Source organism: Lampris incognitus, chromosome 2 (genome assembly GCF_029633865.1).
Source record: "Lampris incognitus isolate fLamInc1 chromosome 2, fLamInc1.hap2, whole genome shotgun sequence".
Classification (NCBI taxonomy): Eukaryota; Metazoa; Chordata; class Actinopteri; order Lampriformes; family Lampridae; genus Lampris; species Lampris incognitus.
The window spans coordinates 143,083,364-143,109,071 of record NC_079212.1 but is presented as its reverse complement, the minus strand read 5'-3'; the positions used below and the strand labels follow the sequence as shown (position 1 = coordinate 143,109,071).

Here is a 25,708-nt window from a genome sequence, read left to right as displayed (position 1 = left end):
GAGGGAAGTGGAAGAGTTAACCATACGGCGCCACGTTAAAAACCTCTCTCTCAATGTCAATAAGAAAAAAAGAAATCATTGTTGAATTTAGAAAAGTCAGAGAAAATCCTATTCCTATTTCCATCAGTGGGTAATCTGTTGAAACGGTGGACAGTTTTAGATTTCTCAGCTTACGCATCACAGATGCCCTCACGTGGTCTCTCGACACCAATTGCATCCTCACGAAGGCACAGCAGAGACTGTATCTTCTGAGGCGTCGCGAGAGTTTTAGTACGAGTGCCTAAACTCTTGTGAAATGTCACGGCAGTACCGTCAAAAGTGTCTTGACAGGCTGCATCACAGTGTGGTTTGGCAACCTGCGTACTGCCTCAAAGGGCTGTAAAGACGGCAGCAGAAATCACTGGTATGGAACTACCACGACTTGATAATATTTACACCACTCGCTGCAGAAGGAAAGCCCAAAACATCATTAGGGACACCAGCCACCCTGCTCATTTCTGTTCTCGCTCCTTCTATCTAAAAATCTTACCGGAGCATCAAACCAATCAGATCACACACCAGCCATCTCAGTTATACTTTCTTTCCACAGGCAGCCAGGTTGCCGAACAGCTGATGTACACATGCACCTTACATTGTTGTGTTATCGTGTACTGTATATTGTGTCAATAATACATGAATTCATTGTGTAGATAGTCTGTGTAGGTCTGTAGTGTTGTTAGTGATTTTTTTTGGGGGGTGGGGGAGATGGTGTATCCTTGTGCCCTTCTAATAGAAGAAAGAAAACCACTTTATTTTTGCCATTGTACAGGTTACAGCAGAACTTACTCTCTGCATTTAACCCATCCTGTTGTATAACAGCAGTGGGTAGCTGCAGCACCTGGGGACCAACTCCAGTTCGTCTTTCCGTTGCCTTGCTCAGGGGCACAGACAGGAGTATTAACCCCGACATGCATGTCTTTTGGAGACCTTTTCTTTCGTTCTTTATGTCTTCTACTACTACTACTACTACTACCATCTTCGGCTGCTCCCGTTAGGGGTCGCCACAGCGGATCATCTGCTTCCATCTCTTCCTGTCCTCTGCATCTTCCTCTGTCACACCAGCCACCTGCATGTCCTCCCTCACCACATCCATAAACCTCCTCTTTGGCCTTCCCTTCGGCGCTCCATAGTCAGCGTCCTTCTCCCAAAATACCCAGCATCTCTCCTCCACACAGGTCCAAACCATCTCAGTCTTGCCTCTCTATGACATCCATCCATCCATTATCCGAACTGCTTATCCTGCTCTCAGGGTCAGTGATTAATTTATTCACAAATGTGTGCTTCGCCTTTGTTGTTAAATGAATACTTATATTACACGATGACCGTTCAAATAAATAATGATTCATGTTTTTTTTCCGAGTTTAAAATAACGTTGCATCGTCACTTTCGTGGTCAGCGGCGAGGTGACGGTCGTATCCACCGGCTGCCATGCCCAACTCGTGCGGGACCCGGTGGAGGCGCACCCCCGGAAATAATGTCCGGTCGGTGTATCCGGTAACGCCGGTGTTGTCGTCATGACTTCAGACAGCCAGGAAACTTATTTTAGCGAGCTAGCTAGCTATGGCAGTAAGGGCGGCACAGTGGTGCAGTGGTTAGCGTGGTCGCCTCACAGCAAGAAGGTCCTGGGTTCAAACCTCGCGGTAGTCCAACCTTGGGGGTCGGCCCGGGTCATCCTCCGTGTGGAGTTTGCATCGTCTCCCCGTGTCTGTGTGGGTGGGGTTTTTTCTGGGTGCTCCGGTTTCCTCCCACAGTCCAAAGACATGTACGTAGGTCAGGTGAATCGGCCGTATTAAATTGTCCCTAGTTATGAATGTGGCGGCCCTGTGATGTGATGGCCTGTCCAGGGTGTCTCCCCGCCTGCCGCCCAATGGCTGCTGGGATAGGCTCCAGCATCCCGCAGCCCTAATTAGGATAAGCGGCTTGGTTTCTGGATGGATGGTATGGCAGTAATATCAGCAGCCAGTGCCATTTTGCTGGGCTAACTTTGTGACTGTAAGCTGATATGAACCATCCCATTAATCAGGTTTGGCTGGAGGCTAGTATGTGGCAGAGGTGGACGGCAAGGTAGGAAGAAAAATAGGTCGGAAAATGACAGCTTTATTAACAATATAAATTGCTCCCATATTCTGTCTAAACAATGTTTCGATTTTACATAATAATACTGTAGCGAATTCGGGGCAGGGCAGCCCAGGAACCGCCGCAGCCAGGACGCGAACCCGGATCTCTTGCACCACAGGCGACAACGTTAACCAGTCGAGTAAAGGGTCCGGCCCGTTAGCCAAGGGCTAGCGAGTCTACTCATCCGTGGTCGTTCCACTACCACACTCCTTCGGGAAGCGCGTCCCTCCCTCACGCCTCTGGGTGCACGTGCTTCCGATGGCCTCATGGTCTCACCATCCCACTTCTGACACCAATGTAGCCAATTTGGGGGGGGGGGAGCAGCCCGGGAACCGCCGCAGTCAGGATGCGAACCCGGATCCCCCAGCGTTAACCAGCGTCCGACCCTTTAGTCGACTAAAGTGTGCGACCTTTTAGTTGACTGGTTAACGTAGTTGCCCGTGGTGCAGGAGGTCCGGGTTCGCATCCTGGCTGCGGCGGTTCCCGGGCTGCCCCCTAAATTCACTACAGTACTAAAGAAAGATGGTTTGCAGCAGGTTGTCGCCAATGTTTTGTTAGCCAACAGTCGTGGAAAGGTTTGGACATTTGGAAAGGTTTTGGCAGCCTGTGCATATTAGTAAAATGTAAATCAATCCCAGATTAGTGTAACTATTAAATCGATTATTCTATTCATATTAGTGTTATCATTCTCCTCTTTAGTGGTAGCAACATAATTGATACAGATACACACTTACATCGATACAGATACACAGATTTTGTTGTCATCGGCTGTAGTTTTGTGCACTGCCACCAGTGTCTAGAATGCCTTGAATTGGCGTTTTAGTTTTCAGAGCAGAGTTGTCTCATCTCGTTACATTTTATTCACAGTTTGTCAAATGGCGTCAATCAGATTTTGTAGTCTACGCACAGATGTGCAACCATGGCAACCCTGAAACCACAGGACCCCCCCCCCACCCCCATAACAAATCCCAATTTATCCCCTGCCTACTACTATTATGTGGCGTGAACCATAAATAGACACATTTACACAACGGAACTGCACAGTGTGTTGTGCGTGTGAATGGACTGCATTTATATAACCACTTTTTGAGCTACAAAGGCCGCTCAAAGTGCTTCACAATTAATGGCTCACATCCACCCGTGCACGCTCGCACAACCAACGGCGGTGTTAACCGAGACAAGGCAACGGCCAGCTTATCAGTTAGGGGTTAGGTGTCTTGCTCAGGGGCATCTCAAACATTTTTGGCAGGAAGAGCCGAGGATCAAACCAGCAACCTTCCAGTTACTGGACGACCTGCTCTGCCTCTTGAGCTTCTGCTGCCCTGTGTGTGTGTGTGTGTGTGTGTGTGTGTGTGTGTGTGTGTGTGTGTGGATACAGTATGTATTTTCAAGAGTAGGCTTAGCCTGCAGTCTGCAGCTCTGTGACAGTGAAACACATGGAAAACGTCTCATTTGGCACAACCGGTTTTCTCTATGAATCAGTACAGCAGCTCATGTAGTACGTTTATGCACACACGCACACACACACACACAATTTGAAAAGACAATTTCCCTACATTTCCCCTGCATCCGGTGTGGGAAGGCGGTGGCGAAACTTCACGTTTGCAGCGGCCTCACCCAGTACCGGTGTGGGACGATGGCGGCGTAAATGCATGTTTGCGGTGGTCTCGCCCAGTACCGTCCACGTCTGTGTTTAAAGTTTTGTCTTCGTTTGTTAGCCGGGAGAGCTGGCACTGGATCGGCTGGGATAGCTTGGTCTGCTGTGTCCTGTGGGCCCAGGGACCACGGCCCTGCCTGGAGCTGTGCCTGATGAGGTAACACAGAGGGAAGTCTGACAGGACGTGGAAGCGGGGCAGGCTACGATAACTGCTAGCCCATGCAGACCGGCGGTTCTGATGAGACGGAGGGCGGTCTGGCGCTGGCCTCGCCTGGCGTCGACTGTGGTGTTTTTGGTGTTGTCATGTGGAGTGCGAGGAGGTGTGTCAGGGGTGCCTGGCTGGGAGAGCTGGCAGTGGATCGGCTGCGGGAGCCTGGTCCTCTGCGTCCGGTGGGCCTGAGGACCACGGCCCCTGCCTGGAGCTGTGCCTGAGGAGGACGCTCCGAGGGCGGCCTGACAGGACGCAGAAGCGGGGCAGGCTAAGCTAACTGCTAGCCCATGCAGACCGGCAGATCTGACAGTCATCCTGGCTGGCGTTCGTTCCCTTGGACAGTGATATCTACGTTTTTTTGTTGTTGTTTAGTTTGGATATGTGTGTTCTTGAAGTTCTTGTAGTTTGTGGATATGTGTTTTTGTCTTTGTGTTGCACTGCTGTGCTAAAGCATAGGACATATCCAATCTGTGATGGCCTGGCGGCCTGTCCAGGGTGTCTCCCCGCCTGCCGCCCAATGACCGCTGAGATGGGCTCCAGCATCCTCGCGACCCTGAGAGCAGGATAAGCGGCTCAGATAATAGATGAAATGGATGGTCTTATAGAAAAATGTCTGACACTTGTGTTTCTTGGGCTCAACTGACATTGTTGTAAATGTGTTTCTAGCGGTGTTCCCATGACCAAAATTCCTATAATTTATGGGCAGCATATTTCTAGGAGGTAGAGCGGGTCATCAAGTAATCGGAAGATCACTGGTTTGATCCCTGGCTCCTCCAGTGTCGAAGTGTGCTTGAACAAGGAACTGAACCCCCAACTGCTCCTGATGAGCAGGCTGGCATCTTGCAGTGAGTGAATGTGTGTGGGAATGGGTGAATGTGTGGGAACCACTGTAAAGTGCTGCGAGTGGTCGGTGGACTAGAAAAGCCCTATATAAAGGCGGTCCTTTTACCATTTATGTAGCGGCACGGTGGCCTAGTGGTTAGCGCTGTCACCTCACAGCAAGAATGTCCTGGGTTCGAACCCCAGGGTTGTCCAACCTTAGGGGTCATCCCGGGTTGTCCTCTGTGTGGAGTTTGCATGTTCTCCCCGTGTCTGCAGTGGGTTTCCTCCAGGTGCTCCGATTTCCCCCACCATCAAAAAGACATGCATGTTGGGGTTACTAATGCTGTCTGTGCCCCTGACGGAGGCATGGCGAGATGAACTGGAGTTGGTCCCCAGGTGCTGCACGGTGGCTGCCCATTGGCTGCCCATTGGCTGCCCATTGGCTGCCCATTGTTCCTAGCTACACAGCTAGGATGGGTTAAATCCATCCATCCATTATCCGAACCGCTTATCCTGCTCTCAGGGTCGTGAGGATGCTGGAGGCTGTCCCAGCAGTCATTGGGTGGCAGATGGGGAGACACCCTGGACAGGCTGCCAGGCCATCACACAAGGCCCACATACACACACACACAAACACATTCATACCTAGGGACAATTCAGTACGGCCGAGTTACCTGACCTACATGTCTTTGGACTGTGGGAGGAAACCGGAGCACCCGGAGGAAACCCACACAGACACGGGGAGAACATGCAAACTCCACACAGAGGACGACCCGGGACGACCCACCAAGGTTGGACTAATCTGGGGCTCGAACCCAGGGCCTTCTTGCTGTCAGGCGACCGTGCTAACCACTGCGCCACTGTGCTGCCAGGATGGGTTAAATGCAGGGTGTCATTTCCCCGCGGGGCTCAATAAAGTATCCCAGATATCAAAATCAAATTTAAAGTGAAGACGGTCAGAAAAATCACAATGTAACCGATAAACTCGATGGATAAAACTACAAAAGTAAGAGCCAGGGTGAGAAACAATCTGAATCATCATCCATTAAACAAGTACACGACCAATATGGATCCCGCTGTCCACACCCGCCGGTGTGTCGTTAAATCCCACCGCCAAAAAAAGGTCCTACGCCAAACAAGACCAGCAAACGTGAACCACACAAAACACTCGGCACCCAAGTGTACAAATTATTCACAACATTACCCAACATGCTTCAGGGCAAACAGGCCTCACAGAGCGCCCGCCCAATGTTGAGAGCTCAAGAAGCACCGTCCAGGTCGATGCACCATCACGCACCATGGCTCAGGGCTTCGGCGATTACCCCGTGTTTTGTAATGCAGCTCTGGGGCATGATGATGTGGGGCATACTCTACCGCTGTGACCGGACGGGTAAACAAGTTCAGCCCTTGTTGTTGGGGCATATTGTTTTGGACACCGTGCTGATAACTAGTGGTAATACATACACCCAGTTCTTCTTCAGCTCGAATTTGATCTTAGTTCTTTCATATCCCCAACTGATCAGGTGTCTTGGCAGAACATATTTCATATTTCAGCCTCGCCTGAGGCACAATAAGCAATATCGGTCAGGGCTGCTTAGTGGTGGTGATCGAAGCGAAGTAAACAACACACACACACACACACACACACAAGCCATATTTCAGCTTCTAGAAAGACAGGAGCAAGTTGATTTGTTCTTGTCGTAGTTGGACATCCAGGCCCAAAAGGTCTGGTTTTCATTTGCAGTCCTGAGGAAACTATGCAAAGTCACTGTGAGCCGATAACTCCCGAGGGTGTTTGGACAACGACAGATACTGGAAATGTGCTGTGCGTGTACTCCGTCTCTCGATGGGTTTGTTCCTCATTGCTTTGATTTGTTGAATTAAGAAGAGACAAGTTGGACCCATCAAGTAGGATTAGACTTTTAATCGCTGACATGGAGGCGGCACAGTGGTTAGCGCGGTCAGCAAGAAGGTCCTGGGTTCGAGCCCCGGGGTCGTCCAACCTTGGTGGGTCGTCCTCTGTGTGGAGTTTGCATGTTCTCCCCGTGTCTGCGCGGGTTTCCTCCGGGTGCTCCGGTTTCCTCCCAAGGTCCAAAGACATGTAGGTCAGGGGGCCCTGTGACGGCCTGGCGGCCTGTCCAGGGTGTCTCCCCGCCTGCCGCCCAATGACTGCTGAGATAGGCTCCAGCATCCCCACGACCCTGAGAGCAGGATAAGCAGGTCAGATAATGGATGGATGGCGTCATCAGTTTAAGTCACGGTCTGAAGGTCAGTCAGTCAGTAATAGTCCTCTACCCAGTCCGAGTGACACAACAACACATCCCAACATGAACTGAGCACACGAACACACAAAAACATAACACAATCAACTCAAACATTAACAGTCCCTTGAGCCCCCTCAGCGCGGAGCCCCTGGCAGTCAGAGTGACCGCCTCCCCCGGTCGCTACAATACTTAACATAATGGTATGCAGTATATACATAACATACATACACACATACACATTCATACATACACGCACATGTGTACATATACATGAACTGTACATACATAAGTACACATATACATGTATTCATTCTAGGGCTGTGTATTGACAAGAATCTGGCGATACGATACGTATCACGATACAGGGGTTACCGTTCAATATGTCGCAATATATTGTGATACTGTAAGACAGGCGATATATTGTGATACTGTAAGAGGCGATATATTGTGATACTGTAAGACAGGCGATAGATTGTGATACTGTAAGAGGCGATATATTGTGATACTGTAAGAGGCGATATATTGTGATACTGTAAGAGGCGATATATCGTGATACTGTAAGAGGCGATATATTGTGTTACTGTAAGACAGGCGATAGATTGTGATACTGTAAGACAGGCGATATATTGTGATACTGTAAGAGGCGATATATTGTGATACTGTAAGACAGGCGATAGATTGTGATACTGTAAGAGGCGATATATTGTGATACTGTAAGAGGCGATATATTGTGATACTGTAAGACAGGCGATAGATTGTGATACTGTAAGACAGGCGATATATTGTGATACTGTAAGACAGGCGATAGATTGTGATACTGTAAGACAGGCGATATATTGTGATACTGTAAGACAGGCGATATATCGTGATACTGTAAGACAGGCGATATATCGTGATACTGTAAGACAGGCGATAGATTGTGATACTGTAAGACAGGCGATATATTGTGATACTGTAAGACAGGCGATATATCGTGATACTGTAAGACAGGCGATATATTGTGATACTGTAAGAGGCGATATATCGTGATACTGTAAGACAGGCGATATATCGTGATACTGTAAGACAGGCGATATATCGTGATACAGTAAGACAGGCGATATATTGCGGTTTCATAGGCTTGTGTTCTTTGTGCTTATGCTACTTCCTGTCTCAGTGCACGTCGTTGCGTTGGAGTGGAAGAGTTACATGGCCGAAGATAGATTACAACACCGTTGTCTAGCGGTCGTGGGGTTACACACAACACAACATGTTTGTCACGAACCGTTACATGTAAACGGTTAAAAGTCGATACAGTGGTTCTGAGAATCGATACAGTATCACAAACGATAATGTCGCGAGACTCGAGGGTGTCGATATTGTCTTACACCCCGAACACATTCATAGCCGCACCAATGACACAACAATGTCTTCGTCAGAGATTTGCTTCGGCCCGCTTAGTGAAATGTTTAAGTCGACACATCAGCATCCGTCACCGAACCGCGGCAGACCGTGAAAACGTGGCAGGTAACTCAGACGTCAGTCTTCACCTTGTTTCACCGTGTGATGTCATTTGTGGAGAGAGAGGAAAAAAGGCATAAACAAGCTGAGGCATGAAGGTCTATAGTGTTCAAGTCATTTTGCCTTCTCAACAATACACACTTTCCTTCCTTTTCTATTCGTTGGATGGCTCTCGAGTGAGAAGAGGCTGCATTGGCAGAATATTTTCACAAGTACTCTACACAGTGCAGGAGTTTGGTGCAGTACAAATACAAAGGACTGAATGGCTCAATTCACAAACCCATCTCAAAGGCTCAATGGCTTTGGCACCCATTGCATATTCCCTTTGAATGGGTTTCCTCTTCCGATGTTTTGTGAGAGAATGATTACTGTTTGAGCGTGTCTAAACATTGAAGTTTTTTGGACTGGATTCAGGTTTTGGTTCTGCAGTGGGGTTTTCCCCTGTGTTTCTATCAGAACCCAGCCAGAACCCTACACCCCAAAAATGTTCAGCTGGCATTGTTAGAAAGAATAAAATGACATATATTGATTTATGTTGTTATGGGTTTTTTTTATTTGCAGTATTCTATTCCCCCCCCCCCTTTTTTTTACTACCCCAATTGTACTTGGCCAATTACCCCACTCTTTTGAGCCGTCTTGGTCACTTCTTCACCCCCTCTGCTGATCCGGGGAGGGCTGCAGACTACCACATGCCTCCTCCGATACGTGTGGAGTCGCCAGCCGCTTCTTTTCACCCGACAGTGAGGAGTTTCACCAGGGGGATGTAGCGTGTGGGAGGATCACGCTATTCCCCCTGTTGCCCCTCCCCCCGAACAGGCGCCCCAACCGACCAGAGGAGGCAGTAGTGCAGCGACCAGGACACGTACCCACATCCGGCTTCCCACCTGCAGACACGGCCATTTGTGTCTGTAGGGACGCCCGACCAAGCCGGAGGTAACACAGGGATTCGAACCGGCGATCCCCGTGTTGGTAGGCAACGGAATAGACCACTACGCTACCTGGATGCTATATTCAATTTATTTTTGAAACTCAATTAGTTGATCGAGAGAAAATGAATCGATTACAGTTTCGGTTGTCGATTAGTCGTTTCATCGATCAAGTAAAAATAGCAAAAGTTTAATAAACGAAACGCCAGAGGACGGGCGAGCGAATCGCCCGTCCTCTGGTTTATATCATGAAATGGGTATTTGAGGGTTTCTTGGGGCTGTTGGTCAGCCTGAGTAAACAGTTTTAAGATGTCACTTGGGACTCTGTAAACTTAAGATGGGCATTCATCAGTATTTCTGTCTTTTAACAGACTAAATGATTAATCGATTATTTAAAAAAATAGATGAATTAATCGATTCTGAAAATAATTGTTAGTCGCACCCTAGCTGACATACGTTTGTTAATTTGTGTGTTAAACGGAGTCTGTCCTCCGCCAAAGAACGACCCCATAGGTCGTTTGTACAAGCAGCTTATTACGGCCTATAGTTACGTTTTAAGCTGCTTCCTCGCGGTCCTCCGTCATTATAACACGTCACTTCCCCTGTTACAGTAAGTGATCTCCTTCCATAAGCTCTCGTGAGAATGAATATTAATAAAAGCAAAGTTTAATGTCACGTAGCGGTTATAACGCCCACGCTAGCTGACTTTCTAACTTGTGGCTAGCGTTATGTTAGCTCTTATAACGTCATTCAGAGGTAAACATACTGCCAATAGCAATCTTACTTCAGTCAATCAAGTTGCATGTTATATAGCGCTTTTCTAGCTGCAACAGCCACTCAAAGCGCTTTACATTTCTGGTCAAATCTCAATTTCAGACACTTGTAACAGAACACAAGTCGTTTTCTGTGCAGTCGCTACCTATTTCCTATGCACAAGGCCACCGGAATGTGATTAACACCAGTTACCTTATTCGCATGTGCATCAACATGCGTCCAACCAGCATCTGTAAATGTGAGCAGCTTTTATAGCCTCCAGGGATGTGCAGCATGATCCAGAAAGGGTCAGTGTGGGTGCAGGTCCCTGTTCCAACCAAGCAGCTACACACCCAAGTCTACAAATCAAGGTCCTTAGCAAAGACAATTGGTTGACTAATAGAATCAGTCACTAACTATCCTATTACTTACTACACTAGACGGCGAAGCAACACAAAAACGCACTGACTACATATTCTGTTGTTCTCAAAGCGTTTTAAAAACCCACAATGCACAGAGGCAAAAGGTATCCGTGGCATATCTCCTGCCGCCGGTAGGGGGCGCTAATTTGGGAAACGCTCCTGTGAGTCGTATTAAGGGGACAAACGAGCCATGTGGTCGCATGGGTTGGAGGGCTCGTCGGTTAAGCGGTTTGGCTGGAACCAGTGCACTCACAACTGTTAAGGAAGCTAAAGTTGACCACGCTAGCTAGCATTGTGAGAAAAGTGAAATGACACGTGTTGATTCACGTGGTTTCTTTTCCCGGTCTTTGCCGTTATGAATTGAGCCGTGTGCGCCATTACGCCACGCTGGCTGTGATTCTGGCGCACACGACTTCGGTAACGCGTCTCGTTGTAGTGATCCGAGCTATAATGAGTCGAATCTAGCTGTGGTTGTGACGTCACACAGCTGTCATCAAAGGGGAACAAAGTGGCTTAAGACGGCAGGGAGCGGAAGATCAGACGGCTGGAAAACCGGGAAGCTGGGGGACTCGGTTTTCCAGGGTGTCAAATATCCTTCAGGGAGGATCAGAGGGAATTTAGTTACTCTGCCTTGTTATCTTTTAAATGAAGTCGGCACTCTTGTTACGTCAGTCTTCGGTGCACGCGCGCGTACACGCGCCTTTCTCAACTCTTCTACTCTTCCAGAACATTTGCTTTTCTGTCTGAGGTTCTGGTGGGGATGGAGTCCATCTTCTCTCTCTTGCTCTCTCTCTCTCTCTCTCTCTCATTCTCTCTGCAACCCCCCTCTCTCCCTAACTCCCTCCCCCTTTCACTGTCCCTCTCTCTAACTCCCTCTCTCTCGCTCTTTCTCTAACCTCCCTCGCTCTCGCTTTCTCTAACTCGCTCTCTCTCTCTCTCTCTCTCTCTCTCTCTCTCTCTCTCTCTCTCTCATTCTCTCTGCAACCCCCCTCTCTCCCTAACTCCCTCCCCCTTTCACTGTCCCTCTCTCTAACTCCCTCTCTCTCGCTCTTTCTCTAACCTCCCTCGCTCTCGCTTTCTCTAACTCGCTCTCTCTCTCTCTCTCTCTCTCTCTCTCTCTCTCTCTCTCTCTCTCATTCTCTCTGCAACCCCCCTCTCTCCCTAACTCCCTCCCCCTTTCACTGTCCCTCTCTCTAACTCCCTCTCTCTCGCTCTTTCTCTAACCTCCCTCGCTCTCTCTCTCTCTCTCTCTCTCTCTCTCTCTCTCTCTCTCTCTCTCTCTCTAACTCTCTCTCTCTCTCTCTCTCTCTCTCTCTCTCTCTCTCTCTCTCTCTCTCTCTCTCTCTCTCTCTCTCTCTAACTCCCTCTCTCTCATTCTCTCTGCAACTCCCTCTCTCCCTAACTCCCTCCCCCTTTCACTGTCCCTCTCTCTAACTCCCTCTCTCTCGCTCTTTCTCTAACCTCCCTCGCTCTCGCTTTCTCTAACTCGCTCTCTCTCTCTCTCTCTCTCTCTCTCTCATTCTCTCTGCAACCCCCCTCTCTCCCTAACTCCCTCCCCCTTTCACTGTTCCTCTCTCTAACTCCCTCTCTCTCGCTCTTTCTCTAACCTCCCTCGCTCTCTCTCTCTCTCTCTCTCTCTCTCTCTCTCTCTCTCTCTCTCTCTCTCTCTCTCTCTCTCTCTCTCTCTCTCTCTCTAACTCTCTCTCTCTCTCTCTCTCTCTCTCTCTCTCTCTCTCTCTCTCTAACTCCCCCTCTCTCATTCTCTCTGCAACTCCCTCTCTCCCTAACTCCCTCCCCCTTTCACTGTCCCTCTCTCTAACTCCCTCTCTCTCGCTCTTTCTCTAACCTCCCTCGCTCTCGCTCTCTCTAACTCGTTCTCTCTGCAACCCCCCTCTCTCCCTAACTCCCTCCCCCTTTCACTGTCCCTCTCTCTAACTCCCTCTCTCTCATTCTCTCTGCAACTCCCTCTCTCCCTAACTCCCTCCCCCTTTCACTGCCCCTCTCTCTAACTCCCTCTCTCTCGCTCTTTCTCTAACCTCCCTCGCTCTCTCTAACTCGCTCTCTCTAACTCCATCTCTCGCTTTTCCTCTCTAACTCCCCCCTCTCTCTCTAACTCCCTCCCTCTCTATCTCTCTCACCCCCCCCCCGTCTCTCTCTCTTGCTCTCCCTCTCTCCGTCTCCGGTGCCTTTCCTGCCACTCACTGTCTCCTCGTTGTCGGTCCAGGTCTCTCCGTTTCTGCAGACTTCCTTCTCTCTATCATTCTCCCTCCACCTGCGCCGCCTCTGATACCATCGCCTTGTTAACACTTTGAAGCGGTTAAGATCACAGAGTCTGACAAGATGCACTGGAATGTAGCCGGGGGTATTCCTGATTGCACGGACTCGGATATAAGATGGCCAATTTTCTACCACTTTCAATGCCTCAACGAAGGACTCCCAGCCGGCGTTCTGCAAAGAGAATTAAAATTGCTCACAGATGTCTTATTATCCTGCCCTGTCTTGTCTTGTCCTGTCCTGTTCTATGCTATTCTATTCTATTCTGTTCTATTCTATTCTATTCTGTTCTATGCTATTCTATTCTGTTCTGTTCTGTTCTGTTCTATTCTCCAGCCTGCTTTGCTCTACATTAGAGCAGGGCAATACATCAGTGTAATGTCAGTATTGTGACATGAGACTAGATTTTAGATTTTTGCAACTTATTTAACTGTTTCAGCTTAGTGAAATTAGCAAGGGTCTTGTTCACGAGTGAGGGTAGGATGGAGCGGGAGATTGACAGGCGGATTGTGCAGCATCAGCAGTAATGTGGACGTTGTACCGGACCGTTGTGGTGAAGAGGGAGCTGAGCTGGAAGGCATGAGACCCAGAACTCGCTGGAGGGACTACGTGTCCAACCTGGTCTGGGAACGTCTTAGGATCCCCCAGGAGGAGCTGGAGGGCGTTGCTGGGGAGATGGATGTCTGGAGTGCTCTACTTAGCTTGCTGCCACCGCGACCCCACCCCGGAGAAGCGGCTGATGATGAATGAATGAATCAAATTAACAACAAATGTTCCTCCTGCTTGGTCGTCGTATCCACATTACTACAGATCATTTCTTAACACTTTTCTTACGTGTAAATATGTTTTGAACGCACCAGTAGTCATCCCCAAAATATCACCACTTTATCGATATTGAGGTATTTAGTCAGAAATTATCATCGGCCATAGGGTTAGCGGTTGTGTCAGGGAGGGCATCCGCCGTAAAATTTTGCCAGATCATTATGCGGATTGACAAGACCGCCATCGGTGTTGTGCCCTCACAGGGTACCGATGGAAACGGTCGATTCCGCTGTGGCGACCCCTGGGAAACAGGGAACAAGCCGAAAGGAGAAGACGAAGAGTCAGAAATTATCACGATATTGGATTTTGTCTGCATCGGCCAAACATACTCTACCTAGAACATGTGTGGGCTGTTTTTAAAAATGTAAGTGGAAAAAAAAAGTTTTTAATACCATTTTTTTATTCAGACACTGACAATTTCTGCAGCGCAAAACGTAAAAGAGCTGACTCCAAAGGGCGAATGCAACTTTGCATGGCAGCGAAGGCATCAAAAGTAATTTGAGATGTCCTTCAGCCAGAATGTCTGTGCAATGTGACAGCTGAATACTGTGTTCTCACCTCCGGTTTAATGGGTCCATCGACGGCCTGTCTCCAGTCGGTGTTAGAGGAGCCTGACAAACACTACTGACTGGTATTCAGTACGGAGTTTTACCAAACATTAGTATTTTACAGTCCAAATATGAGAAATATCTCCATTAGCAAAGAGATCTTTTATCCATCTGGGCCATGGGGTCAGGTTCCATCATATTGCCAGTCATTTTTACCATGGTTGGAGACAGTAAAGAAATACAGCATCAGGGTTTATGTAATCAGGATACCAAAAAAAAGTAACTATTCCAGTACAGTTACAGAAAAAAGGTGTAATCGGATTACCCGTTCAGTTTTTGAGAAACGGAGATTATTTTTCAGGATTGCAGTTTTAAAATGATCTAAAATAATTGTTTTCCCCTAATTCAGCCAATCATTCGACTAGTTCAGCTGCATAAGATATAGTCCACCTGTGTGCACTTTCCTCCACTCTTATACGTCACCCCGTGTTCCTCCCCCTTCTTGAAGTATGTGTTCACCACAGCCACGTCCATCCTTTTTGAAAATCCACCACCATCCGTCCTTCCACATTCCTCTCTTTGACACCATACCTACCCATCACTTCTTCTTCACTGTGATGCAAAAGCTGGACATTGTAATGTGGGCTGGGATGAGAGTCAGCACCTCCAAGTCTGAGGCCGTGGTTCTCTACCGGAAAATGGTGGCTTGCTCCCCCCGGATTAGGGACGAGTTGTTGCCTCGAGTGAAGGAGTTCAAGTATCTCGGGGTCTTGTTCACGAGTGAGGGTAGCATGGAGCGGGAGGCAAAGCTCTCAATTTACCAGTCAGTCTTCGTTCCAACCCTCAGCTATGGTCATGAGCTTTGGGTAGTGCCCAGAAGGGTGAGATGGTGGATACAAGCGGCTGGAATGAGTTTCCTCCGTAGGGTGTCTGGGCTCAGCCTTAGAGATAGGATGAGGAGCTCGGACATCCGGAGGGAGCTCGGAGTAGAGCCGCTGCTCCTTCACGTCAAAAGGAGCCAGTTGAGGTGGTTCGGGCATCTGATTAGGATGCCTCCTGGGCATCTTCCTTTGGAGGTTTTCTGGGCACATCCAACTGGGAGGAGACCCCAGGGTAGACCCAGAACTCGCTGGAGGGACTACATGTCCAGTCTGGCCTGGGAACACCTTGGGATCCCCCAGGAGGAGCTGGGGGGGGGGGGTTTCTGGGGATAGGGACGTCTGGAGTGCCCTACTTAGCTTGCTGCTGCCACCGTGACCTGACCCCGGAGAAGCGGCTGAAGATGAATGAATCTTGTAGGAGAGTTTGGATGGACATAAAAGATTGGATGTGATTGTTTTCTCTAAACAGATGTCGGCTGCTCACACAGGGATTTACTTCCATCTCCACATCTGTTTTGTTCATCTCTCACATATGTCCAAGTTGCTATGGTTATGCATTACAGCAACAAAAAAAAAGTAATTTATATTTATTTGACCCCCCCCCCTCCAGCACATTTATTTTCTTTGTTTTGGAAGTTTAGAATTAAAAAAAAAATCTTGATTGATTAAGGTTATGCGTCAACGTTATGGCAAAGAAAGTGAATGAAGTCCTGGCTCTGAGCTTTTACTTTGAAAAGAACAACTTGGCTGATGGTGAATGAAGTCCTGGCTCTGAGCTTTTACTTTGAAAAGAACAACTTGGCTGATGGTGAATGAAGTCCTGGCTCTGAGCTTTTAATTTGAAAAGAATAACTTGGCTGATGGTGAATGTGTGTCCTGGCTCTGAGCTTTTACTTTGAAAAGAACAACTTGGCTGATGGTGAATGTGTGTCCTGGCTCTGAGCTTTTACTTTGAAAAGAATAACTTGGCTGATGGTGAATGTGTGTCCTGGCTCTGAGCTTTTACTTTGAAAAGAACAACTTGGCTGATGGTGAATGAAGTCCTGGCTCTGAGCTTTTACTTTGAAAAGAACAACTTGGCTGATGGTGAATGTGTGTCCTGGCTCTGAGCTTTTACTTTGAAAAGAACAACTTGGCTGATGGTGAATGTGTGTCCTGGCTCTGAGCTTTTACTTTGAAAAGAACAACTTGGCTGATGGTGAATGTGTGTGTGGCGTCCTGTTAGTTCTTGTTGAACTGACACAGATTGACAGATATCACATACGCTAAGATTGTGTGTGTGTGTGAGATGGAGTGAGCGGGCGAGCGAGTGTGTGTGTGTGAGAGAGAGAGAGTGAGATAGTGAGTGTGTGAGTGAGTGAGTGAGTGAGTGAGTGAGTGAGTGTGTGTGTGTGTGTGTTTGTGAGAGAGAGTGAATGTGTGTGAGAGTGAGGTAGTGAGTGTGTGTGTGTGTGTTTGTGAGAGAGAGTGAGTGAGTGTGTGTGGGAGTGAGTGAATGAGTGAGTAAGTGTGTGTGTGTGTGTGTGAGAGAGAGATTGAGTGAGTGTGTGTGTGAGAGTGAGTGAGTGTGTGTGTGTGAGCGAGTTAGTGAGTGTGTGTGTGTGTGTGTGTGTGTGAGAGAGAGATTGAGTGAGTTGTGTGTGTGAGAGTGAGTGAGTGTGTGTGTGTGAGCGAGTGAGTTAGTGAGTGTGTGTGTGTGTGTGTGTGAGAGAGTGAGTGTGTGTGAGAAAGATTGAGTGAGTGTGTGTGTGTGAGTGAATGAGTGTATGTGTGTGAGTGTAAGAGAGAGTGAGTGAGCGTGAGTGTGTGTGTGTGTGTGTGTGTGTGAGAGAGAGAGAGTGAGTGAGCGTGAGTGTGTGTGTGTGTGTGTGTGTGTGTGTGAGAGAGAGTGAGTGAGTGTGTGTGCGTGAGAGAGCGAGGGAGTGAGTGTGTGTGTGTGAGAGAGAGTGAGTGTGTGTGAGAGAGTGAGTGAGTGTGTGTGTGAGTGAGAGAGTGTGTATATGTGTGTGTGAGTGTGTGTGTGTGAGAGAGAGAGAGTGAGTGTGTGTGTGTGTGTGTGTGTGTGTGTGAGGTAGTGAGTGAGTGTATGTGTGTGTGAGAGAGTGAGTGAGTGTGTGTGTGAGAGAGCGAGTGAGTGTGTGTGTGCGTAAGAGTGTGTGTGTGTGTGTATGTGTGTGTGTGGCATTTAATGCACACAGGGATAGATTAAGAAAAAACGAGGGAAAGCACATGAAATTTACGTCCTGTGGGTATCCCTCTCTCTCTCTCTCCTCTCTCTCTCCTCTCTCTCTCCTCTCTCTCTCCTCTCTCTCTCCCCCCACTCTCTCTCTCTCCTCTCTCTCTCCTCTCTCTCTCTCTTACTCTCCATCTTTCAATATAAGCCCTAGAAACTTCTTTTATTATCACTGAAATATTGATATTGCCAAAGTGTGTATTTTATCCGACTGCTGATGAATTTGTCTTGGGGATGGATCCAAACTGAGAGAAAAGGCAAGAAACTTTAATGAAAAGGGAATGGGTGGGTGGGGAGGGAGGTGGGGTGGGGGGGGGATGCAGGGAGGAAGCAATATCGAGGCATGGGCTTGCATTATTCTGCGGCTTTTACGACAAATACTTAATGAAAACCCCCGCGAGGGCAATAGAAGCCCGTATTTAATTAAGCCTTTATAAAATATTAACCAGGGAGGCCGGGGCGATTTCCCGCTTTCCCCTGGCCTCCTCGGTAGATTGAACCGTGGTTATGGCGCGGAGACGGCTCTGAATTATAATTTCAGATAGGAGGGGTGAGCGAGCGGATGAGAGAGAGAGAGAGAGAGAGAGAGAGAGAGAGAGAGAGAGAGATGAGAGAGAGAGAGAGAGGAGAGCAGAGAGAGAGAGAGAGAGACCCCCTCCCCCCCAATGTGCTGGCTGAAGAGCCAAAGGGGAGAACGGAGAACGGGACTGCTGCTTCTCCCACCGGTACTTCTGCAATGTCTTCTAATCACATTAGGCGGATAAGTATGGCCGTGATTTATAAGGGCTCTTTAAGTTCACTTTTCAACCCCGGCGCCTCCACTTCCCCACCTTTTACAATCTCAGAGATGACTTTGATCTCCTAATTTAGGCGTCATTTCCTGTGAAGGGCAGGCGGCGTGTAGATTGGTGTAAATCACCTGCCAAGACCGGGTATCTCCGTTCTTTCCCACTGCAGCGATGATTACTTCTATAGGATGCTGGGGTGGGGGGGGGGCTGCATTTGATTCTGGATAGATGAAGCAAACCAATGCCCGGACAGTTACGCTTTCATCAATGTAGATGAAGAGAGATGTCCTCAAGCGCTCTTTTTTTATGAGAACTATCGATTACATAAGTATTCTGCATCCCCCGTGATTTGAATAAAAGCAGAAGACGCTGCTGAATAACTTGCCAACTGTTTCGCCGTTTTCGAGCCTGAGCTCCAGGTCTCCACCCGCGACTCGAAACATCTCCCGAGAATAGAAATACGGCGAAAAGGTTGCAGCATCCCGCATGAAGGTCAACAACCGAATGAAGCATTCTGGACGTCTTGAATAATTTATAAGACGCCACACGGATAAAGAGAGAAGTAAGTCCAGCGCCCGGCTCCGTCTTTTCCTTCTCGGGCTGTGAAGGCTCGGACAGACAGGCAGCAGAGATTTGGTTCATTTTCTATGAGAGCGGGTGACGCAGGAAGCGGGAGGGGAATTCGGCATTATCCGCAGGGCGGCGACCGCACAAAGTCGAGAAATGATGGACTCGTGGTGATGCGAGTAACATATCCAGGGGTGCACGTAACTTGTTTTGGTCTGGTTCTGAAGGGAGCACCTGGAGATGTTGCTTTGTCTTTACGCGGCACGGTTATCCTACAAGCTGTCATCGTCACTACTCCCCGACTGTCTTATTCGAGCTGAACTCAGCCAGCCAGGGGCCCTCGTAGGGGGTGACCAGATCTACAACGTAACCGTCACCGCCCCACACCTTCGTAATAATTTTCTTCATAGTTGTACTAATTATGATTGGGGGGGTTTGGAAATTGGCCGATACCCCTAATAATTGGGGCCCCTGATATGGCTTTCCCTTGAATAAATAACGAGCTTTTGGCTTCTTCCGCCCTACTTCCTCCTCCTCCTCTTGGCCTCCTCAGGCATAGAGGCTGGGGCAGGTATGGGCTGAACCGTTTACCCACTCCTCGCAGGGAACCTGGCTCATGCAAGGGCCTCTTGCCCCCCTCACTATCTTCCTCTCTTTCAAACATGACAGATGAAGATGTTAGCCTACTTCTTTCTCCCTGGTTGAGTCTGCGATTAGCTGTTTGCATCCGTAAGTCAACAGCTGGCTCCGGGTTAAAGGTCTCTGTTGTCGTCTTAGACAAGTGGATGTGCATCAGGGATGAGAAGCAGGAGTCTGACTGTCGGGCTCTGTACTTGCTTTTAATTATATGGAGATGTGAAAATCCCCCCTCGCGTGCAGCACTGCACAAGGGCAGTGTAAGGGGCAACAGAAGGACTTCATGGATGTTGGAGTAACTATCTGGATTACTTACCTTCTCTGTGTTGACAAGTCATACACAGAGGAGGCTGCCAAACGTTTTCCTGCTTACTTTAAACACATCCATTCTCTTACAGTGAGGTCTCTGTCGACAGACAAGCCGGCCTCATATTTCTGCAGGATGTTAGTAAGTGTTGTGCTGCCAAAACTGTGGCGGTCTTGCATTTCTTGTGGCCAAGTTGAAGAACCAAGAATTAAAAACTGATCACATGACTTAAGGGATTCATGTCTGCTTTCAAACTCATGAATTAGACCTCTCAATACATCAGCCTTGTCCCTGTCAGCATCGGCATTTGAAACTGTCTCTTTCCTGTGCTTGCCTTCGCTGTCAAGCAGTAGTGTCAGCTGCCCAGCAGCTACCATGAGCACATCTTTGTATTCACCAATAGTCAATTTATCTTGCTGGAACCTGAGGGAGGTGAACTGTAAAATGTTTTCAGTGTCAAGCATTTTGGCGAGGAAACACTGAAATGTTTTAGGTCACTGTCATCACTTGTAGCCACTTGAATTTGAATGACAGGTAATAGCCTCCATATTTTCAACAGAGTATCTTGCCTCCATGAAGGCCATCTGATGTTGTGAAAATTTCCTAGTTTCACAAAGGTATCTCCAGATAGCAAAACTGCTGTGGCCCAGACCCATCCCACACCCGACACTTTCATCCGGCCCACATACTGCGTGGAATGATGGCACTTGGGCGGTCCGCCCCTGTTTGCCAAATCTGGGCCAGAACCAAGCCATAGCAATGCCGCATGTGCCACATACTTGCCAAAGGTGGCCCGTATTTGTTTTGTGATATTTCGGCCATATTCATCATTTACCACACGGGCCACTTCAGGGTCACATCCAGATTACATGTTGCCGAGAGCACCACATCTTTGTCAAAAGAGGCCCACATTTGATTTGGCATATTTGGGCCATATTTGCTATTATAAATGCGGGCCACTTCAGGCTCACATCCATTTTGTTAGGACCAGAAGAAGGCCATCAGTGCTGCATCATTGCCTGAAGTGGCCCATGTCCAGATGCTATCTGGGATGCCATTCTCATCACATATCTTCGTCAGTTGTTCTGTTCTTTTTGCGCCCCCTTTCTGTAAATAAAAGCTCAGCACCTTGACAATGGAGAGATTACATGTCCTGCAGTATGGTACCATGCGATCAGCTGACTGTGCAGTTCTCGAGGGTGTGGGCAGTACACAGAACATGCACAAGGAAATCCCCGATCGCCACCATCTGACGCAATTTTGGAACGACCCCATTGTAAACTCCAACGCTGACTGCTACTCCATCTGTACACACCGAGACCAACTTCGTCTTCCACTGATCCCCTAAACCTCAAGTATGGAAGAACTGCTCCAGTCCATTCACTATGCCCTGTACCGCTCGGTTCACACCCAAATTAATTAAGCCAAGGAAATCTGAGGTAAACTCTCCGTAGCTAGCTAGACACAGACACAATGTACACAATTTACTGCTCCACTTGTGTTATGTCTTCAGCTCCATCAAAGAGCACGCCCCAAAATTCAGCTGCCTTCAATTTTTCACTCAATTCTAAACTGATTATCTGTGCGATGCTCTGCATGATGCGGGTGCCCCTTCTCGAGAATGATATGCACTCCCGATATTAACTCCAAGCCTCTTGAAAAGTGCAATATCCTCCTCATATGAACGCACTGGGGGTGCACGTTTCACTTTGTGAAAGGCCAACAGAAAAATATTACACGGTGCTTGACGCTGTTCTTCATTCAGTTTGTCCTATCGCGTGTCAAGAGGGCGAGTGGATTTCTGATCCTGGCTGCTCCTGTTATCAATAGTTTGTACTAGGTTCATGTGCTCTTTACTCTTCTTGTGCTTTTCAAAAGCTGGATGACGGAAATTTTGTGTCCCTATATAAAACGCGTTGCTTTTATCTGCAAGATTGGGATTTCCATGGCGTATTTTGCACCATATCATTGTGCAGGCATCATCTGTTTGGAGCCAGGCTACTTCCTGCAGCCACTTTCCGCGGATACACGTTGTTTTTATGTACAGGTTCAGTCTGGCATTTCTTTGACGGTGGTGCATCACCAAAGTAATTACTTAATGTAGCTTGCTTCTTGGACATTTTGATGAATAGATGAAAATCCTAAAACCAGAGAAAACATTAAGCTAGTTGTAACATAATCTAACTATCTGCTGGAGCCCAACGTTTAACAGTTAACCTTGCTAACTTGGAAAAAAACCGCATCCACTTAATCAAGAACGAAGAGTAAAAATTGCACGATTAACAACTGATTATTAAAATTGACACATTTGTCATAATGACTTTCTTACTGAGCTGGAAGGCAAAGCTCTCAATTTACCAGTCAGTCTTCGTTCCAGCCCTCACCTATGGTCATGAGCTTTGGGTAGTGACCAAAAGGGCGAGATCGCGGATTCAAACAGCTGAAATGACTTTCCTTCGTAGGGTGTCTGGGCTCAGCCTTAGAGATAGGGTGAGGAGCTCAGACATCCAGAGGGAGCTCAGAGTAGAGCTGCTGCTCCTTCGCATCGAAAGGAGCTAGTTGAGGTGGTTCGTGCATCTGATTAGGATGCCTCCTGGGTGCCTTTCTGGTGTGACGGCATCCTAAGCACCCATAGGTTATTGTGAGAATTTAAACATAGTTATCAACTTCAAACCAAAGAACCAATCACACCCCACCTGCCAAAGATGCATTGAGCCTTTAAACCTTGATATCCATTAATTTGTACAGCTGTTTCACATTTGACATACATCAGCCCCTACTGAATGGAAAGTTAAATAAGTCATTACACTGTGCCAAAAATGTTGCATTTCTTTTGAACAATTACACAGATCCACACGGACTCGGATGATGGCGAGGGCAACACCAAATACACCATCTCCGGCGAGGGGGCAGGCTCGATCTTCATCATCGATGAACTGACAGGAGACATCCACGCCACCGAGCGACTGGACCGTGAAGAGAAGGCTTTCTACACGCTTCGGGCCCAAGCGCGAGACCGGCTAACCAACGACCCACTGGAACCGGAGTCGGAGTTTGTCATCAAGGTCCAGGACATCAACGACAGCGAACCCAAGTTTCTGGAAGGGCCTTATATCGGAAGTGTGGCCGAGCTCTCCACCAATAGGTAAGGAAAAAAAATGCTTTTGAATGGATAAAACTGGCACGGCTGTCCTAGGGTCTTAATGTCATTTGAAACACTAATATTTTCTCTGGGCGGCATGTTGGCGCAGTGGTTAGCGCGGTTGCCTCACAGCAAGGAGGCAGTAGTGTAGTGTTTTCTGCGCTATATTAGAGTACCGTGTGTTTGAATACCCTGTCACAAGGGCCCTTTATGGCGTGCTGTTTAATATGCACCGGCCGAGGAGAAGCATTTCCCCCTGAGGACCATTAGCAATCCGTCAGTCCATCAAAGAAGTGACGGTATAGAAATTTCCAAGAGCTACGAGTTGGGAACTTCAAGTTTTTATTTTATTTTTATTTTATTTATTTTTTTGGTCGAGGACTCGGGGATATATTGCAGTGGCCTTGGAAGAGAGAAGTGGATAAAGAGGCAATATTTAGAAATGTCCCCCCGGTGTTGAGATGGGGAAAAAAAAAAGGAAAGGGGGGAAGAGAAAATTCAAGATGAGAGGAGTTGAGACGGGTGCTTTATTATGAGAAGGACACAGAAGTTTTTCATACAATTGCATACACTGTGAGAAAAGAGAGAGAGAGAGAGAGAGAGAGAGAGGAGAGTAGAGAGAGAGAGAGAGAGAGAGAGAGAGAGAGAGTGAGAGAGAGAGAGAGAGAGAGAGAGAGAGAGAGAGAGAGAGAGAGAGAGGAGAGAGAGAGAGAGATGAGAGAGAGAGAGAGAGAGAGAGAGACCAGCACAAATAGTGTGGACTTCTTACAAGCACTCGCTGCTTATTGAGTAATTATTCTATGACTTTGACAGGCACGTAGAATTTTATGAAAGAAAGTATGCAGCCTTGTGTCACCACCGGCAACTGCACTGCTCATTAGCATTGCTGTAGTTGTAGCTTTCATCACATCAAATGTGGCTTTGCTGTGTGTGCAAAGAAAGCGAAAACTGCACAAACACCACGAAGATAAGAAAAAGAACATTGTCATGGCAACATCGATGAGTTTGGTTGTTACTGTTAACTGTCTGCTGCTCTGATCCCACAGCTTCCAGTCACTCGTGGTTTAGCGAGCTAATGTTAGCTTACTACCATGTCTTGATGAGCGCTCAATGATCCAAGTGTAGAATCCCAGAAAAGTTGAATCAGTTCATCTGCACACGTCTTCCACTAAACCCTGTGTCCAGATGAACCGTTCAACTTTTCCGGGCGCTCACTAACATCTTTCCTGGAGCGTGATGTGTTGATCTATTAGCAAAACCAGGGCAAGTTGACATTTCCAAAGCAAAATTGCTGTTGCCCGGACCCATCCCACACCTGACACTTTCATCCGGCCCACATACTGCATGGAATGATGGCACTTGGGGCGCTCCGCTCCTGTTTGCCAGATCTGGGCCAGAAACCAAGCCACATGTGCCACATATTTGCCAAAGGTGTCCCATATTTGATTTGTGATATTTGGGCCATATTCACCATTTACCACACGGGCCACTTCAGGGTCACATCCAGATTACATGTTGCCAAGAGCACCGCATCTTTGCCAAAAAAGGCCCACATTTGATTTGGCATATTTGGGCCATATTTGCTATTACAAATGTGGGCCACTTCAGGCTGACATCCATTTTGTCAGGGCCAGAAGAAGGCCATCAGTGCTGCATCATTGCCTGAAGTGGCCCACACCCGGATGCTGTCCTGCACTGGGAATTCCAGTCTTCCTGCTTCCCTTCATTCATTTCGCACCTTAGGTTATAAAGACTTCAAGAAATCGATCATGTTGCAAATCAATACGTCCTCCATCTTTGACCAGATCTGACTTGGAATGGGACAGACTCTCTTGTAGCAATGGTTAAGCGAATTGGTCATTGCTTCTTCGCTATGAGGGAAATTTTCATTGTGGTCAGACATTTTTCACTCAAGCAAGTGACCATTTCCCTCCTTTCATGTAGCTCAGGGACAAAAACAGCAACCTGTGGATGACACTGGACCAACCTTTTATTGATTCGCAATTGAAGTGCCAAATTTTGGCTATTGTATTCAAGATTCAAGAAACTTTATTGGTCACACAATCAGGTGGGTAGTATTTGTTTATGGTACAGCATGGTGGCTCCGTGTCAACATACCCAACTTCCAAACATAGATACATACAATAAATAACGCATAATGTATAGTCATTAAGGGGTATCAGGGGTCATGGTTAGGAGGGGATGGAGTTGGGAGTTCTTATTGCAGTGGGGGGAAATGGTCCCTGAAACGGGTGTTTTTTTGTTTTGTTTTTTGAACTAATTGACCTGTAGCGGCCTCCTGATGGCATGAGTTTGAAGAGGTGGTTGGCTGGGTCGGAGGAGTTGTTGATGGTTTTACCCAGCCCAGTTGGTTGTGCGGGTGTTGAAGAGGGAGTCCAGGGGGGAAGGTCACGTCCTGCGATTCCGGAGGCCTTCTCCACTATCCGTTGGAGCTTGGTTTTGGTGAGTCCGTGGTTCCATACCAGACCGTAAAGGAGGATGTGAGGACGCTTTGGTATTGATGGCGGTGTGAAATCAGACCAGCGGCTGTTACAGTCGTCGTGCCTTTTCGATGATGATGACGATGTGCTCAGTATGAACACACAGTGAGAACACCCTTATTTTATTTAGAATCTGTTTTTCGCTCAGCCAATCACGATTAGAAAGACACACAAATGTGGCTTAGGCTACTCATTTATCGATGGATATGGATATATACTAAGATGGATATGTGTCAGTACTGAACCACTGGCTTGGACTCAAAACGCAGACCCAGTCTCAGTTCACAAAAAAATCAG

The 25,708-nt window shown here is 47.8% G+C and overlaps 1 protein-coding gene across 1 annotated transcript in view; it reads left to right on the top strand.

The window, feature by feature from the left end:
* Positions 1 to 25,708, top strand: part of LOC130132862 (cadherin-22) — a 147,043-nt gene that overhangs the window by 16,465 nt on the left and 104,870 nt on the right. The window contains exon 2 of the mRNA XM_056301884.1: positions 22,618 to 22,904. Coding sequence (XP_056157859.1) covers positions 22,618 to 22,904 — 287 coding nt within the window. The remainder of the gene's footprint in view (positions 1 to 22,617; positions 22,905 to 25,708) is intronic.